At 47.7% G+C, this 20,897-nt stretch overlaps 1 protein-coding gene across 3 annotated transcripts in view; it reads right to left on the bottom strand.

Annotated features, from left to right (window-relative positions):
• The window catches only part of CAMTA1 (calmodulin binding transcription activator 1), a 241,005-nt gene that overhangs the window by 39,471 nt on the left and 180,637 nt on the right, over positions 1–20,897 (bottom strand). For all 3 annotated transcript variants that reach the window (XM_059487707.1, XM_059487702.1, XM_059487703.1), the window contains exons 6-10: positions 17,034–17,187; positions 6,730–6,870; positions 3,237–5,092; positions 2,006–2,132; positions 1,164–1,298 (exon numbers count right to left, since the gene is read on the bottom strand). In XM_059487707.1, the coding sequence (XP_059343690.1) occupies positions 1,164–1,298; positions 2,006–2,132; positions 3,237–5,092; positions 6,730–6,870; positions 17,034–17,187 (2,413 nt within the window). The remainder of the gene's footprint in view (positions 1–1,163; positions 1,299–2,005; positions 2,133–3,236; positions 5,093–6,729; positions 6,871–17,033; positions 17,188–20,897) is intronic.

The raw sequence follows: 20,897 nt of genomic DNA, 5'->3' as shown, positions 1-20,897 counted from the left end.
GGATTTGTGTATTTATTCAATTGATAGAATCAACTCACATTAGCTTTCACCTTGGCTAGCTAAGCTAACATTTGCTCTCTAGCAGTAAATGAGAAGATGTAGCTGGTCCTTTAAATAACAGCGTAATCTGCTCCCTTTGGAGCACTGTGCATCAAGGCAGAGGCTTCTGATAAATCATGGTTGGTATAATTATTCAGTCTTTTTCCCTGAAGGGCCTCTGCAATGCAGCGGTCCTCTTACTTTTTTTTTTCCCCTCCCTGTTAGCAATGCCCTAGTTTGTTCACTGCTGCAGTCCCCCTCCCTTCCACATCACCACAGCATAACAACCTCTATTTGAGAGCTGGGCTGCTCACCAAGAGCACCCAGAGGAGCTGCAGGGACACCAGAGACAGCACTCACAGCCACCTCCTCAGCTCCTGCCAGTTCAGCAGCTCTGGGGAACTGTCAAACAAGGCATTCAAAACCTGCCCACCTGGCATGCCAGCCCTGGATTGCTGACAGCTGAGCATCAATCACCATCACGCTATCAGCTGCACTCCACAGGCAGCAGGAGGCCTTGCAGCAGATGAAAAGCACCTACAGACTCTTACAATCCTCTCCAGTCAAGCAAATTCGATTTTGATGCTGAACATAAGACTTAGTGCACCTCCTTGTTAAGAGCCAGTTCTGTTTGCAACCTTGCTTCTGCAGCCAAACCACAAACTCCTCTTCACTCTGCAATGCCCACAGGCTCTGTCTCCATGCTGCTCTTTGGAAGTGCTACCATCCCAACTGCTTTAGCATATCCCTCTTATGCCTTACTATCTCTCCATTTTCTGCTTAAATAAACACACTTTTTTTCTAGACAAGCTCAAGTTTCAGAGTTCTCAGGAAAGACAATTCCAGGGTAAATGCTTCTCTCCTGGAAACTGGGCAGTATGATCAGCTTTCTTTTCAGACAAAAAACCCCACCTCTTTGTCATCCTGTATAAAAGGCAGCAACATTTTGTTCACACCATCAGAGCTAATAAGACTTTTCAATGAGAGGACTTTGATTAACATTGCCACAGCCCTTCCTGTCAGGACAAACTTGCCGCTCTACATCCCTCCCCACCAGGAGCTACTCTGTCATACACAGTTCTACATTTGTTCTGCTTTTTTAGGGAATATCCCACTTTTCTTACCGTCCAAGGACAGCCAGTCATGCTGGGAGGAAGGCAGGGTTGGCAGAGCTCTGGCTTTATATTCAAACACCACAGAATTAGAGATGATCTGATTGTTGAAGGCAACTTGCAAAGTCACAAGCCCAGTGTCATGAGCTAAAAGGAAAGTACATGTTGTAAGACAGAGAACTCCCTGAAGAAATCCCCAGCTAGGAATTACCCCATATGCTAAATATTGGGCTGAGATCAGGTGTAGAGACAGGGTGCTGAACAGTATTTTTGTGACTAGACAATTCAAAAGTCCAAAATACCAGTTGGTGTATTCAAGCATGGAGATTTTAAGCTTAAGAGTTATCTAATGGGTTATTCTGGCAAAAAGGCAGAATCAGGCGTTTCTAAAGACTGAGCAGCCTCACTGCATTTCCAATGGAAAGCTGGGGCCTAGGAATGAAACCAAGTTATTCTGCACCCACTTCAAGTCATATATTGAGGGCCATCACTACTGAAAATCTCTGTGGGGAGGTTGGAGGTGCTCTTATGCTATAAGTAGCAAAGGGAAAAACAGGCAAATCCAGCCAGTGGAGCAGTGAGTAACAGCTACTCTTTAATCTGCTCTTTCAAAACAAAAGAAATGCTTAGAATTATTTAAAATTACTTCCAATAACTATTTTAAAGTTAATTCAGAGATTCTAAATAGCATTTGTTGTGATCTGTTGTGATGTATCAAAATGCCAAATTGCTGTTCTCACACTAAACTGGTCAAAAAAAGAGGAAAATCTTCTGGATGCCAGTGCACTTTTGTACATGTATGTGACACGATGATGCTCAGAAATCCCCAGATGTAGGAGAGCCGTGCTCCTTACCTGGGCAGTAGCAGCGCAGTACCCCTGGCTGAATTAAAGATGCAGGCACTGAGATCTGATCAAACAGACAGCTGTAATTATTGCTGGCTTCCTGCCACGGGCCGGTAATCAGGACTTTCACTCCTCCCTGCGAGGAAAAAAGGCAGAGACCCGAGCGTGACAGGAGAGGCCGGGGCGGGAGGAGCGCGGCCGGACGCGCCCGCCGCCCTTCCCGGGGCCGTGCTGCCCTCGGGCGGCCGCCGGCGGCAGCGACACGGCCGGGAACGGGAGCGACGTTCCGGGGGCACGGGAACGACAGGCCGGGGGAACGGGAGAGACAGCCCGGGGGAACGGGAACGACAGGCCGGGGACACGGGGCCGCCCGGTGCCGCCCCAGCTGGTGTTGCTCTCAGCCCGGTGCCGCTCTCAGCCCGGTCCCTCTCCAGCCCCGTGCCGCTCCCTGCTCCGCTCTTAGCCCGGTGCTGCCTCAGCCCGGCGCCGCTCCCCGCCCGGTGCCGCTGTCAGCCCGGTGAGGCCCTTCCCGGTACCGGCCCAGGCCTGCCGAGCTCGCCCCGCCGGCAGCCGCTCGGCGAAGGCCGGGAATGTCCAGGCCGCATCCCCTCGGGACCGGGAGACCGGCCCGGAGCAGTTACTGCACACCCCCGTACAGACACAACAGTGCTCCAAGGCCGGGCCTAGGAAAACAACACCCCCCCCACAACCTCTTTTTTTTTTTTTTTTTAAATTACAAAATAACCTTCTCTTCCCATTAGTGGCTCAAACAGTCTCTTTCCTCACACATTTCTTCACAGCAGCAAGGTCTGTGCTGCTGCCGTTTTCAGCTTAGGGGGCATGTGACTGATTTTGGAAGTCAGTGAGGTGGAGGGAAATGTTGAACTCATTAAGGCTGTGCAGGCCTTGAATTATTCTCCTGGGAACATCAGTGACAAATGTAAGAAACAGCTCCAGTTTGCAAATACTACTGCTCTACTGGGCCTAGGTAGCATGAAGCCATCATGTGGGGAAGACTTGGCTTTCAATGAAACAATACCTTTCTGTTCAGATGCTTCCTAAGTGAAGAAAGGGCCCTGTCAGGATAATGAAGTGCTTAATTAAAACATGCAAGCGGCCTTGAATGTTCTGACTTGGGAGAGAAATATTTTAAAGCCCTTTTCAAAGCTTTAACAAAACACTTCCCATATTACCAAAGCAAAGATAAAGCAGTAAACACGAGTAAAATCCCTGGACTTACCTCAGGGTAAGACCACTCTGGTGAATAATCTGTCACCATGAACAAGCGGCCGCTCTGCTGCAGCAGCCCCAAAGTGCCTTGTGCTGCAGCTGCCGAGACCACCTCAGCCACGTGCATGTATGCCATGGTGCTGGCTCCGTTCTCCGAGCTGCTCAGCTGCATGTTGGCTTGCTGGGGGCTGCAGCAGGGAATGCACATCTCGGCCTGGTTGTACGTGGCTCTGTTGCTGTCCTCAGGCTGAGACAGTCCAGCACTGTCGCCTGACACCAGCTGGTGTCCGTACAGAGCGTTGCTCCCACCTTCTACCGATATGAAATCGTTAATTAGATCAGAAAACTGGTTGCTGAAGGAGATGTCAAAGTGGTCTAAGTTAAGCTCCATGTTGGAGGAGTTATTTAAGCTAGGATGGGCCACGGGATAGAGTCCTTGTACCATGTTTCCTTGGAGAATAGGGAGGTTGTTTCCATTCCTGATACCTCCGTTGGCCTCAGGCTGCAAGTAGTGTTCTGTGTTGCAGGCTTGAAGATCCCCTGATTTAAGTAGATTTTCATTTCCTTCTGCCTGCTGGGAGGTCTCCATGGGAACTTCAGCTTCTGCAGTCATAGCCTGGAAGTTTGCTTGGAACTGCATGAGCTGGAGAGAAGAGGTGGACTCTATTCTGGTTTCCACTGTGCCGTTACAGTTGGACGTGGTTTGGGACGAGGATTCTGTTTTCACATTGGAGATTCCTAACGTGTTCACAAATGAGCTACCTGTGTCATTCAAATTGTTGTGAGTGTTTTGTTCGAGGGGAAGAGGTTTGCTGGCATCCTGCAGAAAGAAGCTGGGGGAAGGGGTCTGATGGACGTGAGGGCTCTGGACGGTCTGATTGAAGCTGGAAGAATAGTCCTTGTTGGAGTCAATGGCACTGAAGTCCATCTGCTCCAGGGTGGTACTTGGGCTCAGACCTCCTCCAGATGGAAGTAAACCTGAACCAGTACTGAGTGTGAGAGTGTTAGATGCAGAAGTGGAGGAAAATGCTTCTTTGGACATCTGTTGTTCGAAAGATGTGTCCTCAGTTTTAATTTCTTTCGTGAGGGTTGTATTGAAGTTGAAGCTACGTTCTGTTGTGGGTGACTGCCTTATGTTGGTATTGATGCTGTCACTTTTCATACCTCCTCCACCATAAGTCTGCCCTTGCTTGGGATTGTTAAGAAAACAGTCTGGGTCAAAATTCATGGTGGTTTCTGGAATTTTCCTATTTCCTTCTAAAGTTGTGGAGAGCACAAGTTCCTCAGAGACAGTGCTGGGTAGCATCGACAAGCTCTCTGAACTGCCAGTTGTTGGAAAAGCAAACTTGTGTCCATCCGAACTCACAGCAAGTACCAGTCCTTGTGCAGCTGCATCTGAGGACAGAAGGTGCTGATTTGGGCCAGATGTGGGTGACATCGTGTACACAGCTTCACTGGTGACTTCTGACATAAATACGGTGGCACTTTGTGACAAACTTCCCATAACTGATGCTACAGCCATGCTGGACACACCAGTGACAGCTGGGCTATCTGCCATATCTGGGTCGCTGTTTAACCCACTGCTGATGGACACAGGAGAATTCTGGGTTGTGTCAGGGACCTCCACCTGGTTGGTGGAAGAAACCTCAGTGCTGTTTTGATGGAGCAACACTGGTTTTGCCACTTTTCCATTCCTCTTCTCTCGGCTGGAGGCCTTGCCATGGCTGTGCTCGTTCTTGCCTTCAGAGACATCGTTATTTTGTACCTCTGAATGAGTGCTGTACCCACCTGTCCTTGGTTCAACCTTTGGTGATATGATGCGGTGTTTGGCACTGTTACACTTGTGATGCACACTGCTTCCTGCCCCTGTGCCAGAAAACAACAGGATTTGCTGTTCAGTAAATACAAAATTAGCACAATGCAAGTTTTGTATCTCGTGCTTGTGCATACATGTGCACACAGAGCACACAGTCAGCACTGGAGCTGCTGAAAAATGTTCAAGCAAGGGCCACCAAAGAAAATCCTCCACTAATTAAACCAGCCAAAGAAAATCCTCCATGAATTAAACCAGCCAGCACCTTACTGGCCTGTAATGGTAACATCACCTGCATTCCTGAGAATAATGGAATCACCTTGTAATCAGGCAGGATGAAGTAAACAATTCTGTCTGCAAAGGCACCTTAGTCACAAACTCTGGTGCAGGAACTGCTTTTGCTGTTCAAAGAACAGCAGCCCATGAATTTTTGATGTTTCTTTCCTTAATTGATTAATTTTCCCTAGAATGAGGTAAGAACATTAATTACAGAACTGCAGAATGACTGAAGGGGGGGAAGAAGCCTCCTCACTATAGCTCATGGCTACAATTATAAATGCCATCTTCTGGGCAACATAAAACATCTTTGTAGGCACCACAATTTGCTGAATCTTTTGTTGCTTGCCCTTGAAGAGGAACATCTCTATTATGTGTTCAAGATTTGAATGAGGTCACTTAAAGTAGTTCAAGACAGTGCTTTTGAGACTAAATACAATATTAAATCTCTCTATTCTCCTAGGTATAGAAATGAACAGAAACAAGGGAAAGACTTTCATGCTGCTGTATTTGTGGATGACAGTAAGGGATTGGGAATGTGTGTGTCAATGTGCAAGCCAGTTACAAAACAAAGCAATGCTGTTGTGTTAAAAAGCACTGAGCAGACTTAGCACAAGACAAAACATCAAAGGGAAGAATAAAAGGATTCATGTTCAGATTTGCAAGCCTGGATCAAATGCTGAGCCTTAAGGGGTGAATTTTAATCCAAACCCAGGTATTCCAGAGGTCATCATTCCTATTTAAGCCTTGATTGTATAATGCAACTGCTCAAGAAAAGAAGAAAAAAATAACCCTTTGAAGCAATGACAACTTTCCTTTATAAGCTTTGCTAAAGACTAGTTAATGTGTCATATACTTTATTTGACCAAAGTGCTAGAAAGGAGCAGCTCTCTAGCAGATGAGTTGGGAAGTGAATCACTGAGCTTTCCACTGTCTGTGGGAAATGCTAACACTAAGGATGCTGCTGTAGTGTCATCCAAAACAAGGTAATCTCCTTTAACAAGAAAGAGATCTGTATTTTCATGATACCTAAATAAGAACCTGCCTTATCTCAGTGATACCTTGCAGTTATCACCTGAGCACTTCTCCAAAAAAGTGAGCTGCAGGGCAAGGAATTCAGAGGGTGAAGCTGGAGGAACATTATATTTTAAGGCTTTGGTAACAGAATTTGCACACGTGGAAGAGAATGTACCTTTTTGAGCAGCTCATGTATGGACTGCATTTATTAGAAAGCACTGACATTTCCCCCAGAAGTTCCAGCTGCATCTTTTTATGCTGGAGACTTCTCCTGTCAACTCTTGAGTTCACTGTGTCCCAGTGTTTCATGAGACAGCATTTTTATCACCTCAGCACCAAAAACCTTGCTCCCAGAGTGGATGAAGCTGAGTCAGTGTGTGCCCTCCTGAGTACTCACCCAAGGTACCAGTGCACAGACAGTTGTGTGTCCGAGGCTGGGGCTTGGTCTGGTGGCTGTCGAGGATCTGCTGCACAAGCTGCTCCACTGAGAACCCTGAACTGCTGTTGCCATTGCTGCATGTCCACTTGATGCCATGAACTGCAAAGAGAACAGTAACATTTCCCATCAGAAACTGCAAAATCATGCCAAAACCATCAAAAGCCGCTCCAAATTACCAGTAAAAATCCATTCCTGCTGCTTTCTGTCAGAACTGAAAGGAGACCTATAAAAAGCAACAGTAATGGTTACTGGCTTACTATTCTCTGCTCCTTGGTATCATCAGGCTTCCAAAGGCAATTCCTGAATCAGGAATACAAAGAGAGAAAACTCCTCAGCAGAGTACCTGGCTCTGTTTCAGTCTGCTGCTAACAGGGACTCTGCACCTGCAATGACTCTCTGTAGTGCCAGCAACCTTCACTGAAAACCCAAAACCAACAAAGGACTTGGTTCCATTGAAGTGAAGCAGTATAATTCCTAGGAGCCTTTTGGAATCTTTTTCTGTCTAATGTGAAAACAAAATCAGCCTTATAATAAGATCAGCAGCCAAAAATACACCAGAGTAACAGCAAAGGCAAACCTTCTGCCAGGTCTTCATTGTCAGAGCCCAATGGCTGCAGTGAAGGCTGACTCATTTTTTTGGGAGTGACTAACAGACACTGTGTGAGCTCCTCCTCAGACTTGGATGACCTTTTAGTAATTTGGGAGAATGGACAGGTGGGTGATGTTACAGAACAGGTTGCAAAGTGAAGCTCTTTCCTTAGGAACTCTCTGGGCCTGTTAGCTGTTTAAATAAAAATGCCAGACTGCATACAGATACATGACTTGAATAAAGATTCCCTCTCAGAATATTTTAGTTGCAGAATTTCCTATAACAATGATATTTGCAACCTGACTCACAATGGAAATGGCACTTATAAAATATTTTATCCATAATAACTGACTCAAAGCATCTTCTGTCTCTGTTAATGTCTCTTTGAGCAATTTATATGTGCCTATTATTTATTTATCCTTTAAATGCACCACAGCTCATGTGCAGATTTTGGAAAGTGCTGATAAGTGACAACATAATTTCCAAGGTGTCCTCATGTCTGGCAGCTCCTTTCAGAGAGTCTTTGCCATAGTCTGTCAAGGCACATTCCTTGCATGTTGTGTTCTAAAATCCTTAAACCAGAACACACAAAATCAAAGCTGAAAGTCCCATGGACTCAGGCTTTGTAGTAAAGCCCCAGATCCCTGTGTGGTGAAGGTCCCTGATGTGAAGGGGGAAATCCTGGCAGCAGCAGCTTGGGCTGATGCTCCTGTACAGCCAAAGGCTGGGGCAAAGCCAAAAGCAGCATCGTGTAAGAGATCAGAGCAAATGAAGGGATGTTTGTGACATCCAGTGGTCACAGGGGCAGCATATCCTGTGAACAGTCTTCTGTTCTTCTCTCTGATGCTGCTCACTGAGTGTGTCACACACAGCTGGTGGGACAGAGCTCCTGGATCTGCTCTGTGAAGCAGTTTTATTGCTTTTTTGTTACCTGTTGCTCTATTGCCTCCTCACCCACTAATGTCATTTTGCCCAACATCTTGGTCTAGTTTTATACTGCAGAATTCACATTGCTATTGGCCAGGCTGGATAACCTGCAGAAATACTGTAAATCAGGTTTACAAGTATTCCTCCCCATATCACTATTTAAAGTGCTGCAGATAGTTTTGTAATAAGTCCCACTATGTTTGTTTGATGACCACATTTATTGTTATTATACCCAACAGATTTTGCTTCCCAGTATATTCACAGTTTTGGATTTCCTCTTAACACTCAGTCTCTGTTATGACATCTAAGTTAGACATGCTTGCCACTTCACTACCTCTGCTCACATTCATTTTATTATTTAAGATACATTGTTCTGTCACCAGTGATATTATGTCTAATAAGTGATGTTCAAATAGCAATTTTACAAAAAATACATTGTCAGTGAGAACAGAATGCAGTCAAGTATTTTGGATGTTTTCAGCTATACAACACAAAGTTACTGAGCTGCAGTTATTATTCAGTAACTTTGCATTAGGTAATTTCTGGTTACTTCAGAAATGTTTTTTGCTAAAGAAGTGAACTGGTGTCTGGGTACAGAAAGTGTTTTACAGCAGGATGGCAGCACTGCTAAATCCTGGGATGAGCAGAGCATCAAGGGGGCAACTTTGGGAAGCGAATCGTGGCTCAGGGTTTGTGTATTCATGATGATGGTTCTTAAGTCTGAATCAAGCTGTGAGCTAGGAGCTAAGGCATAATGGACAGCTTTAGAGCTGGGTACTTAGACAACCATGCCTGTTATTTTCAGGCCCTTCCAGCACAGCAAAGTCCCATTGAGGATCAATTGCTGCTGAGGAAAAGTCCTTCTCTAGCCTTGCTCCAGCTGATCCTAAAGGGCTCCAGCTTCTGTCCACGTGGTGCCACTTTTTTTTGGTACTTATGTTCCCCATATGCTATGAAGGTTATAAAATAAAAAGCCAGTGAAGGGTGACAGATTGCAAAAAAAGAATGTCTGGATGCTTAATGCAAATTATCCACTATCTTGGCACATCCAATATGCAGATTTTCTTCCTCCCTCTTTTAAAGAAAGACTCCTGTGCCTGGTGAATTGTTAGTACTGAATACCAAACACTATCAAGATGGCTTTTAACATGTCACGCTTGGCTTCCTGACACATAATGAATCAGCAGGAAAGGAGATTTCTATAGGGAAGAAAGTGCATTATGAAAGGAAGGCTAATAAAAAGCATACACACAGACTCTTCCTGCTTCTTAGTGGTTCAAGAAGTGAAACCACTGTAGAACTATGTTTGATTAAATATAGCCATAATATAGGAACACAAAAGGGAAAAAAAAAAAGTCTGAAGCTTAGCAGAAATTCTGGAAAGGATTTTAATCCGGATTCCTGTTCAGACTTCTGCTGCATTTCTTGATAATTTAAAATGAAAGCTGTGAACTGCTTCAACACTTTCCTTTTCAGTGATAGCATGGAGGGGTCTAAAAGCTGCTGCATTACAGCAGCAACACATTCCTGCTGGCACACACGCTCTGCACAGAGCCTGCAGCACAGTGCAGCCAGGCAGAGTTACTGGTGCTGCACTGGGGGCTCAAAGGAGAGAACTGGGGCTGGGGGAACGTCCACAACTCACAGTGCTAATGCTGCTGCAACCTCTTTTTTACAAACCTGGGCTCTCACCTTTCTTCTCTTTCTTCCTTTTTGAAGAACAGGCAATAAAAATGACTTTGTGATAGTGCCCAGCCGCTCCTGTTCATTAGCACTGCCAGGAGTTTGACCACCATGAGCAAAGGAATGAAAGGTGATCTGAATTACCAACAAAAGGGCTGCTCAGAATCCAAGGGACACTTGCACACAGAAACATATGAGTGTCCAAGTTTCTTACACCACCTTGGCTATTTCTGCCTCCTGCTGCTGCTGCTGGTACTCAGTCCTCCACAATTTCCATGCCTGCAGTCCTGCTGTCCTGCAGATATCTTCCTCCTTCCCATCACCTGAAGTCTACCTCACTGTCTCATCATCACTCTAAACACCATCAACCACTGTTTCCCTCTTGCCCTCCCTGTGGTTTCTCTCTACCCTAACCAAAACTTGTCCCTAAAATACCCTCCCATATTTAAATCTGATCCTTTCACCCTTTCTGAATGTTCTTAGACATTGCTCTTTGCCACTTCAAGCATTTTACACTTCCTGGTTTTATTCCAAACACCTTGCTTTTCCATACCACCCCTCAGAACACAGCTCACACATACCTGTACATGTACAGTACATCATAAAGCCATTCCCTGTACCCTCCATGTGGCTCCTCTGCCCCAGTTTGGTAAATATTTTGGTACTTGAGTAACAACAATGAGATCTCCCCCATGAAACTGCTAAGTTGGATAGACTGATAGAGCTGGAATATGTAGAATCATCAAGGTCAGGTTTCTGTTTGCCTCTGCCTTAACAGCCTGCTGCAAGCCCTGCTGTCAGTCCTGCCCTCAGCCCCTCCCGACCCACACAAAGTGCTGTAAAAATCCCCAAAGTGCTGCTGGGAGCGTGAGCAGGCCCTTTGTCCAGGACCCATTCCTGCCTTGCTGTCCACATCCCGCTCCACAAGTGCTGTCCATGAACACAAGAGGTGTTTCCATGGCAATGGTCAATTGGAAATGGCAGCCTTGTCCCTTCCATTCCCACTGCCTTCCTCTTGACAGAAGTAAAGGCCTTGCTCTGATTTCTCAGTTTGGCTGAAGGATATTTCCATTAGATTTATCCTTTCGCACTCAGACGCCCACACACAGCTTAGCTTTGATTTTCCAGCCTTCCATTTCCACTCGTTACTGGTTGTGAAGGACAGGTTTACCTGAGCCTCAGTGCTGGGGACAGCAGTGACACCCCCTGCATGCTGATGTCCTGCACGGACTCGCAGGGGCGTTTTGCTCAGAGCTGCTCTTTACAGAGATGTCTGCCTTCCAGAACAACACTTTTCCTTGGAGGTTTACTCAGATGCAGCAGGATGCTCCCAGGGGCTGGACAGATGAGCTGGCCAGCATCCCCTGGACCCCTCCAGCAGGACAAAACACCGTTCTTCCAAAGGCACTCGGTGCAGCCCTCCCGCCCCATTACAGACGCGTTAAATCCGGGGCTGCTCGCACACGGAGGAGCAGAGCGGCAGCGGCTTCTCCCGCTTGTCCTGTGTGGTCCTCGCCCTCCTCCGGCTGCGGCTCAAGGGCACCATCACCATCCTCCCCCTCCTCCTCCTCCTCCTCCTCCTCCTCCTCCGGCTGCTGCTGCCAGGAGCGGCGGGAGCGGCGCCCGGCGGCCGCCAGGTGGCGCCAGCGGATAAGGAACGGGACCGGGACCAGGATCAGCACCGGGACCGGGAATGGGACTGGGATCAGGGCCAGGATCGGCACCGGGACCGGGACTGGGATCAGGGCCAGGATCAGCACCGGGACCGGGATGGGGATCAGTACCGGGACCGGGATAAAGGCCGGGATCAGCACTGGGACTGGGACTAGGACTGGGATCGGGGCCGGGATCAGCACCGGGACTGGGACTGGGATATGGGCCGGGATCAGCACCGGGACCGGGATAAGGGCCGGGACCGGGATGGGGATCAGTGCCGGGATCGGGATCAGCACCGGGACCGGGATAAGGGTCGGGATCAGCACCGGGACCGGGATAAAGGCCGGGATCAGCACTGGGACTGGGATCAGGGCCGGGATCAGCACCGGGAGCAGGACTGGTACCGGGATAAAGCCCGGGATCAGCACCAGGACCGGAACCGGGATCGGCACTGGGATAAGGGCTGGGATCAGCACCAGGACTGGGACCCAGACTGGGATCAGGGCCAGGATCAGCACCGGGGGAGGGACCACATGGCCTGGGGCCCCAGACCCACACCAAGCCTGGCAAGGCCTCCCCACTTCTCCCATTTCTCTACTGTTATTTTTAAATTTTTTTTTTTCTCCACTTCAGGTTTTTTTTTGTTTTTAGCAAAAATCTTGCTTAGCGTATTTGGGGGAAAAAATTCCTCAGAGAGAGTTTTGATCCTTTCCCGAGGCTCCCAGCCCTTCTCCCCAGGGCTCTCCCTGGCTCCCAGCCCTCCTTCCCCAGGTCACATCTCGGGGGGGCACTGCCAGCAAGGTTTGGGCTGACACCTCTACAGATGCTCCAGGATGGATCTGCCAGTCACTGCCAGTCTGCCGAGTGTTAACAGAGGAGATAAAATACCAGGGAAGAACAGGAAACAAAGGCTGGTGTGCCTGCAGCCTCCTCAGAGGGTCAGCAATTGCTGTGTCTGGTTTAACACCCAAGTTTTAGGGGTCAGGAAAGGATTTGGTTTAGGTTTCCTCCAGTTAGTTTCCATTACTGACAATGATGGGTTCCCACTGTACTGCTGTCAGCACTCAGTGGGATTATTTCACTTTGGTGTCTCCAAACACATCTGAAAGGCACCAGCTGAAACACAGCTCCTAATGTTGTTATTTTGGCAACATAGTGGGACTTTGGTCTATGGTAGGTGAAACTCACCACAAGGGAAACTGTTTCCCCACAGAGTGGCCCATTAAGCATGGGATCAAACTTCCCCTGGGGACATAAATGCCACTGCAGATCTCAGAGGGAGAGGAAAAGTGCATCCCTGCATGAGCTGCACTCCTGCAGTGGTGAAGGGGCTGGGGGAGAGGAGAAGCTGAGCAGTGGCTGATGAGCAGGAGGCTGATGCTGGCCACACACACAATGCGAGCAGGGGTGCTCAAAGTCCAGGTGGTGGGTGGATGTCAGAACCTATCTAGCACCTTCTATCATGTTCTCTTTTTAATAAAAACTCAGACTATTGCAGTAAAACTGGATGTCAGCATTACTAAACCCAATGTTTTTTTAAAGAATCCACATTGCTTTCTATGTGGTCAGCTGAGCTAAGCTGGCAAGCTTCAGTTTCCATTGAGGGGCACTTTGGAACTCAAACAAACTCCTTGGGGAATTGTGAAATTCATCCCATGAAGCATTTTTGTACAACTGATCTTTTAAGATGAAATATAACCCCAATCCTTAAATAGAGTTACTGAAATTAAATATAAATTCAAGCCCAAGTAAAACTCCCAACAACTCAGTTCTCCAAACTGCATTAATTCCAATTGCTGCTGAGTTTTGTTCTGAGCTACAGGGGTTTGGTGCCTTCTCCAGTGATGAAAACACAGGGATGAAGGCTGAGGTCACCTCCAGGAGGCCTGATGGCCTCACTGACACAAAATTAAGGACTCTGGAAAAAGGCTAGAGCAGCCCTTGCCCATGGGCTGATGAGCACACATGGAATTTCCAGCTGTTTGTGCAGGCAGCACAAACAGGAGCTCTCAGTTCCTCTGCAGCAGGGAAATGCAAAAAGCTTTTCCTCTGAAAGGAAGATAGCTCTTAATTATAGTGGACCTGGAACAAGGATTGCAACGTGGCACCAGCTGTGAGCTTTTAAGTCAGCTTTGCCAGCTGAAGGATGAGAGAGCCAAAAGGGGATGATTTGGAGAAACCCCCAACATGAGCTGGCCCACAATTTGCTGATCATATGGAGTTTATATACAGAATTCTGCTGTGATGGATTCTGCCACTGAATTTGCTTTTACCACCAGATGCCTCTAAGGACATCTGCTAATCTATTCAGAGAAATCTCAAAGCAAGACTGTAATGGGGCACAAAGGGGGGAGGAAATTGAAAGTTAAGCCAAATTGAGGCTCATTCTTCACACCAGGCATCCTGAAATGACTTACAGGTGTCTCGGACCACATTCCTGCAGAATTTTCAAGGATTATAGCTATTAACTTTACACTAATGTACCCAAAAGTTGCATTTATACCAAAGCAACACATACACACACATATGACAGCCCTTTTGCTTGAGGCACCCAGCTGGGATGCTCCCAACAGCTGGATTATCCCAGCCTGGCAGCAGTGGAGGCTCCCTGACCCTGGTGACGCTCTGGGACAAGGAGCCTCCTCTCCAAGCCTGCAGGGAGGAAGGAATCATCCTGTAGGGATGAAGGGGGAATCATCCTGTAGGTCAGGAGTGTGTATGGGGCCTTCCAGGCTCACAGGCTTCAGCCTTGAGGGCTGCCAAATGGAGGGCTGAGAAGCCAACAGAGATGGTCCAGAGAAGGCAATCAGGAGGTCATGGGCAGTGTGAAGGCAGTTAACAAACAAATTAAAGCCCCAAAGCCATGAAAGCTGAAGTCAGGCTGATTAATTAATTATTTACAGTCTCAACTCAGCTGGAGGTGTTGAGAAAACCTCAAATCCTTAGAGCACCTGCAGCATTTACCTTTCATGGATGTTCAGATGGGTTCATTTCAGTCGCTTAATTAGTTCACACACCATCTATGTTAGAACAAGTTAATGCTCTTTCCTTCCACAAAGCTCCCAGAGCTCTATGGGCACTCCAAACAGGTGAGGTTTTTATCCATAAGCACAGTGACAGAATGAGCAAACAGCAGCCCTGCAGCCAGCCCAGAAGCTCTCTCTGGGTTCAGCAGTGTCCTTCACCTCTCAGCACCCAGCCCTCAGTGCCCTGCTCTGCTCACAGTGGCAAGGCTGGCACCAGGAGCTGCTGCCTCTCCCTGATGCTGCTGAAGCCTGGAATGACTTTGGGATGATGCAGCAGGGAGGGAAAAGGGAGCTGAACAAATTATGGATGCAAGAAATGTAAACAAGCTCCCTGATCCTCCCAGCCAGGGTCTCTGTGCATTTCAGGAACAACAGTTTGATGCATTTGTCCAGCTTGGACTCCAGGACTGATGCTGCTCACCCTGCCAGCCATCTGCCACATTGCTTTGAGTTCTGCATGCTCCCACACCACTGACTGCCTGCTACCCTCCACTCTGACAGAAAAGCTTTAATACCTGACAGAGGTCAACAGCTTCAACACCTGACTTCAGGTGAGCAGGGCTTAACCAGCTCTTGTCAGTGAGTCAAGAGCTGGACACTGCCACCAACCTCTGACCAGGAGGAAGCATTTTCTCCAAAGAACTGTATCAGCTTCTCTCCCTTAATCCTGAATGACATCAGTGGTCTGAAATGGGAACCTGCAGGTACAGAGGCCTTGGGTGTCCACAAACACCCTGGCTGTAATCATCACTAATGTGCCTTAAATGAGAAATCCTCATGGAAAACAGCAACCAAGAGAACAAAATAAGCAACAAAACCCCCACACAGCTTCCAAGTCCAGAGGAATAAAACACAACAAACCCCAGCACAGAGCAGGTAAAAGGGTGAGACTGTCACTGCACCAGCCACACCACGCACAACGCTTTGATTAAGCCATTGACAAATCTGCTTTAGGGCAGAGAAATTTGGAAACATCGGGCAATCAAACTGTGAAGTCTGTGAAAGAATGTGATTAATGCAAAAATGTGATGAAACTAATGTGCTTGGCTCCAGAATTTCATGGCACACCCTAAACTGGAACCAAATCTGATGGCTTCTTGGCGAGCAGTGCCCCTCTGTGCTCCCCAAACAGGGTTATCCGTGTCCTCTTTGTTTTCCAGGTCTGAGCAGAACACAAAGCGTTTATTGGAGCTACATTTCTAAGGATGTGTTTCCCAGGATATGTACCCATAAAAAGAGACGTGTACATGCATATATACTCTGAATAATTGCACAGAATTTCACTCTTCCCTCCTGAGACATAAAAGAGCCAAGTGTTATTAAATTTACGGCGAGTTCGTTGTAGTTTTCACATAATTTTCTTGATGCACTGCAGATTTTTTAACAGGCTGCTGCTTCCTTTCCTGTTTAATGTTAAGGCACTTGTCCAGTCTCAGCTATACCAACATCCTGGATTTCTGTCTGAGTTTATCAGCCCCAGGGGCAAATGTGTCATTTTCTCTCCTCCTCTGCCCTCCAGCTTTGTGTGGAAAAGGAACACATGGGCCTGCAGAGTTCAGGATGCAACAAAGGACTGCAAACTCAGATTACCAAGGCTGTGGTCAGCACAAGGCTGATCTTTCACGGATGGCAGGCACACATCAGGATGCACTCCGTGGCTGTGACCTCCAATTACAGGAGGCTGGGCTTGACACCAGCATCCAGGCAGGGGCAGAGGGCAGGAACAGAAGCAGACCTGGTATCTGTTGACACACATTTGCTATTGTGGCTTTTGCAGCTAATTTTCTCTCGGTTACAAGCTCACTTTATGTCTAATTTTTCTTTCATTGCAAAAAGATATTCGTGTGCATATTGGAATGTGCTCTCCAGGGGAAGACACACAATATAACTGTGGTGCAAAGGAAAATATTACACACCAAGGCAGATGCAGAGGGGTTCAAAGAACTGCCTGTCTGAGGGCAAACCTCCCTGTCACTCTGCACACCTTCTCTTTAGGCTGCAAAACTCTAGGAAATGATGCTCAGTCCAACACACTCAGTTCCATGGGGCCACCTGTAAGCTACAGCAGCCCACTGTGCCCTGACAATGAGCACCCACACAGGGAGTGCCCCTGGGGGAATCCACCTGCCAGAACCTTTGCAAGTGAGCAGGTGGCTACAAACAGCCCTAGAACATGCAAGAACATGGGTACAATTTTCTCCCAGTGTGCAGAGGAGACCTCTTTGGGGACAGCTCTCATACCATGCATCCCAGGAGTGTTTAATATTGGACAGAAAGTGCATGCAGATACAAGCTGAGTTGGATGGACAAATGACTCCTTCACAGGATGTGAGAGACTCTAAACACACAGCAAAGAAGCAAAACCAGCCCCAGATACTCACACATGGGTTTGAGCTGCCCGATGAGCTCCTCTTTTGTCCACTTTGCCCATTCCTTCTTGTCGGTGTTGATGGAGCAGAGGATGGGCCCGCAGGGTTTGCCGCAGTCCTCGATGGCCGGCACGTTCAGGTAGTGCACCAACACAATGTCTGGGTTCTGCAGGGACAGCACAGCAAGGGTTATGTTGCTGGGGCCAGCACTCTCTGCATTTAACTTCCTAATTAAAGCTGGGACAGCAAGCATCATGAGCAGAGCCCAGATTGTATGGGATTTCCCCAAGATAGGAGCTGTTCTTTAAAAGAGGAGTGGGTCACAGTTTGCACATGGCTTCCCCCATCCTGAGGTGCTTGCAACTCTCCTGCTCCACTGGTATGTTCAGCATGCACCTCTTTTCCAGCCCTTGCAACACCAAATACCTGGAGTATTCATTCCTATGAACATCACTGACAATGAACACCAGGGAATATGCTTTTTTTTAAGGGACCTTTTGTTTGTTTGAGACAATGCTTCCATCAGTTCTGGTCCACATCAGTCTTTTTTGAACACACAGAAAGTCACCTGAGAACATGAGGAACAGCCACACTCCCCATACAGTGATAGAAAACAGGAGGGAAGAGGAAGAGGCTCACAAACAGCATAACAGAGCACCCCAAACATGGCTCTTTACAGACAAGCCCGTAATTCCTTGTTTTTTGAAGATGTTTGCAAACTGCAGAGGGTTGGGGCTGGAAAAGCCCCTTGCAGGACAGCTGCAGGAGGACACAGGTGCTGGCTCCTGCAGGGTGATCCCAGAGCTGAACCCACAGCTGATCCCACAACTGATCCTGCAGCTGACTCTGCAGGCAGATCCCACAGCTGATCCCACAGCAGACCCCAAAACTGACCCCACTCCCCTCTCCCCATGGGCTGCAGGGTCAGACCCTGCCCTGGCACACTGCAGTGCTGTCCCACCACACCTGGAGCAGGAGCTGAGCTCTGTCCCCACCCTGTGAGTAAATGAATCATCTTAACAGCAGCAGCAATAACTCTGCCAGTTCCCCACCAGCGTCCCAAGGAGATTGTTCAATAGATAATAACAAGATTGAGGAGATGATTCCTTTCCCCTAAGTCATTTACTCCTAAGTTCGCAAATTTTAATGACTGCTTTGGAATTATTTATAAAAATAAATAGGATAATGGTGTGATTAAAACTGTAATGTTTCATTAATGCTGTTAGAGCCCTGTTCCAAGGGGGAGTGGGAACACAACCCATCATCCACTTGCACAGGTTGTGCTGATGGGAGCACTTGCTCATGAAACCAGGGGAGAGCTGGAGCAGGACAGGGACACCTTCACCAAGGAGAGCTGAGGAGTGAATTCTGGTGGGCAAAGCACAGCACTGAACCCAGCACGCTGGAGCTGCACCCAGAGCAGCCCAGGGCAGGGGCAGGGGGTGTGTGGGGTGACCAGGACCCCTCTAGTGCACCCTGCACATCCAGAGAGCATCCTGTACATCCCCAGGATTGGGGGGCTGCTCATGGCTCCCAGCTCCTCCAGGCTGGCCAAGAAGGGGATGGCAGTGGGGAGGCCACTGGTGCACAGCAACATGAAAAGCAGAGCAGCCCCTCTGTAACCCCCTCTGTAACCAGATACATCCCTCTATCTGGAAGGCAAGCTCAAAAGAGCTTAGGAGAAATTTCCTTAGGTTAGGAAAATATGCAAGCAGGAACTTGCATTTTTTCCCTCTATGGATAGAACTGCAAGCAGGGGATTCTCAATGAAGATTCTGTGAGAAAGCAGTATCAAATTCTTGCAGCCAGTGCCAAAAGAGTTGTACTGCACAGGAAAAGGCAAAGAAACCTTGTAAGGAACAGCTAAGAATTTATTTCAGAGAGGTTTTGGGAAGTGCCAAAGCAAAGAAAACTGTTGGCTCTTCTATTCCCAGGATTCTTCTGCCTTGGGTTGCAAATGCAGGATGTGGCCAGGGGTGTGTGTTCTATTGCCATCTGTCAGAACCAGGTGGGGCAGATTTTATTTATCCCTTCCACAACCCATCCTCCCTCCAGGAGATCTCTGCTGTCCATGGCCACTGAGTGTCCCTGCAGGGCTGATCCAATCCCAGCATCCCATGGGGCAATGCTCCGCCCAGGGGAGGAGCCAAGCATTCCTGCCTGGATACAATCTGAGGGTTGGGACACCCCAGCAGCCTTTGCCCCTTGCATTCCCAGAGGAGCAGCTTTGTGCTGCCCTGCATGGCCAGAGGGAGCCCAGGCCCATCTGCAGCAGCCCTGGAGCTGCAGAGGAAAACTCCCCCCTTGTGCAGGATCCCTGCTGCAGCAGAGCCACAGCTGGCACTGCAGGAGGGCTGAGCCCCCATGGCATGGGGCTGGGACACCTCCCTGACACACAGGGGACCAGGTCTGTTCTGACTCTCTCAGTGTTATTTTGCATTGCTGCACTTTTATTTTTATTTTTCCTAATAAAAAACTGTTATTCCTGCTCCCACATCTCTGCCTGAGAGCCCCTTAAGGTCAAAATTAAAATAATTCAGAAAGAGGAGATTTACATTTTCCACTTCAAGACAGGCTCCTGCCTTCCTCAGCAGGCACCTGTCTTTTCAAACCAAGACATCTTCTGAGAAAAACAACTGGACCTTTTGTGTCCAATTGTGAGGTGTTCAAAACCTTCTTTTTCACAGGCATATCTGCCCCAGACAGAGGACACAGAAAATCATCACAACCTCTCATTCTACAAAGGGGATGTCTGAAACATCACAGTTCTCATGCATAACTCAGAAGAGGTTCAGATAGTAAAAATGATCACCCATACACCCAAATAGTCTCCATCAGCTAATTTAACATCATTAGTGATCTAGATGATGAAGTAATAAAAAGTAATATGCTTCAGAGATTTCATGTAAATACACCTCTTGCTCCAGGGAGGTTTCAGAGAAGGGAGCAAGGACACAGCACTGGGTGATGTGGCAGTTCTGCAGGTGCTTCTGCCTTCTCTCAGATAAGCTGTATTTTTCCCAGCCTGACAGTGCTGGGTTGTCACCAAGCAGGTCAGGATTGTGAGACCTCCTGCCTTCAGTGCAGCACAGGCAAGTGCACCTCAGCAGCGGACTGCACTGAAATTTATACTTTTTATATATAAAAGCATGTAAAACAAGCACAAACCAAACAGGTTTGTTCCTTATGCCTACATCTAAAAGCTGACCTCAGAATGACAAATCTCATGAATGCCAATCTACTTGGTGAACTGAAATGTTTTGACACGAATGAACAGCATGCATATGTTTTGGAAAACTCATAATCAGCAGCAAATCACTAGTTGTGATGACCTAGCAGGAGAGCAAGAGAGATGTGAAAGAACAAAATACAAATATAACTTCTATATAGGAAAGGCATCAGGAGAGTGGGCACACCAGGGCAGAAACCCTTCAGTGGGGTGGCAGGGGGGAATGAGGGGAGCCCTGAACTGGGCTGAAGACGGCTCTGGAAATATTCCTGCTGGAATTCTGCCCATCATCCCAGTACCTGCAGCCTCAGCAGAGTTGCTCTGCTTCCCCCAAACCCAAGCTGAAGGTGCTGCCATCTGTCCCTGACCTGGACAAGGCTCCTTGGCTCCTCCTGCCTCCTCAGTGTGGCACAGGAACTGCCTCCACAGGAGATGGTGCCACAAGTGGTTAAACACAACAAGTCGTTGGTTTTGATGAAGAAAAATGCAACTGCAACATCTGTCTGACTCTTGTTTGAAGCTTCATCAGCACTAAGTGGTCAATAAATCAGACTGGCATGGCGTTACATTTCTGCCATGGCTTAACCATTAATCTAATGCCAGTTCTTGTGAAAAATGAAGGAGAAAAACTTTGTGATGGTGAAAGT

Source organism: Ammospiza nelsoni, chromosome 22, assembly GCF_027579445.1.
Source record: "Ammospiza nelsoni isolate bAmmNel1 chromosome 22, bAmmNel1.pri, whole genome shotgun sequence".
NCBI lineage: Eukaryota > Metazoa > Chordata > Aves > Passeriformes > Passerellidae > Ammospiza > Ammospiza nelsoni.
The sequence above is the reverse complement of the archived record's forward strand: the minus strand, read 5'-3'. Positions and strand labels throughout refer to the sequence as shown.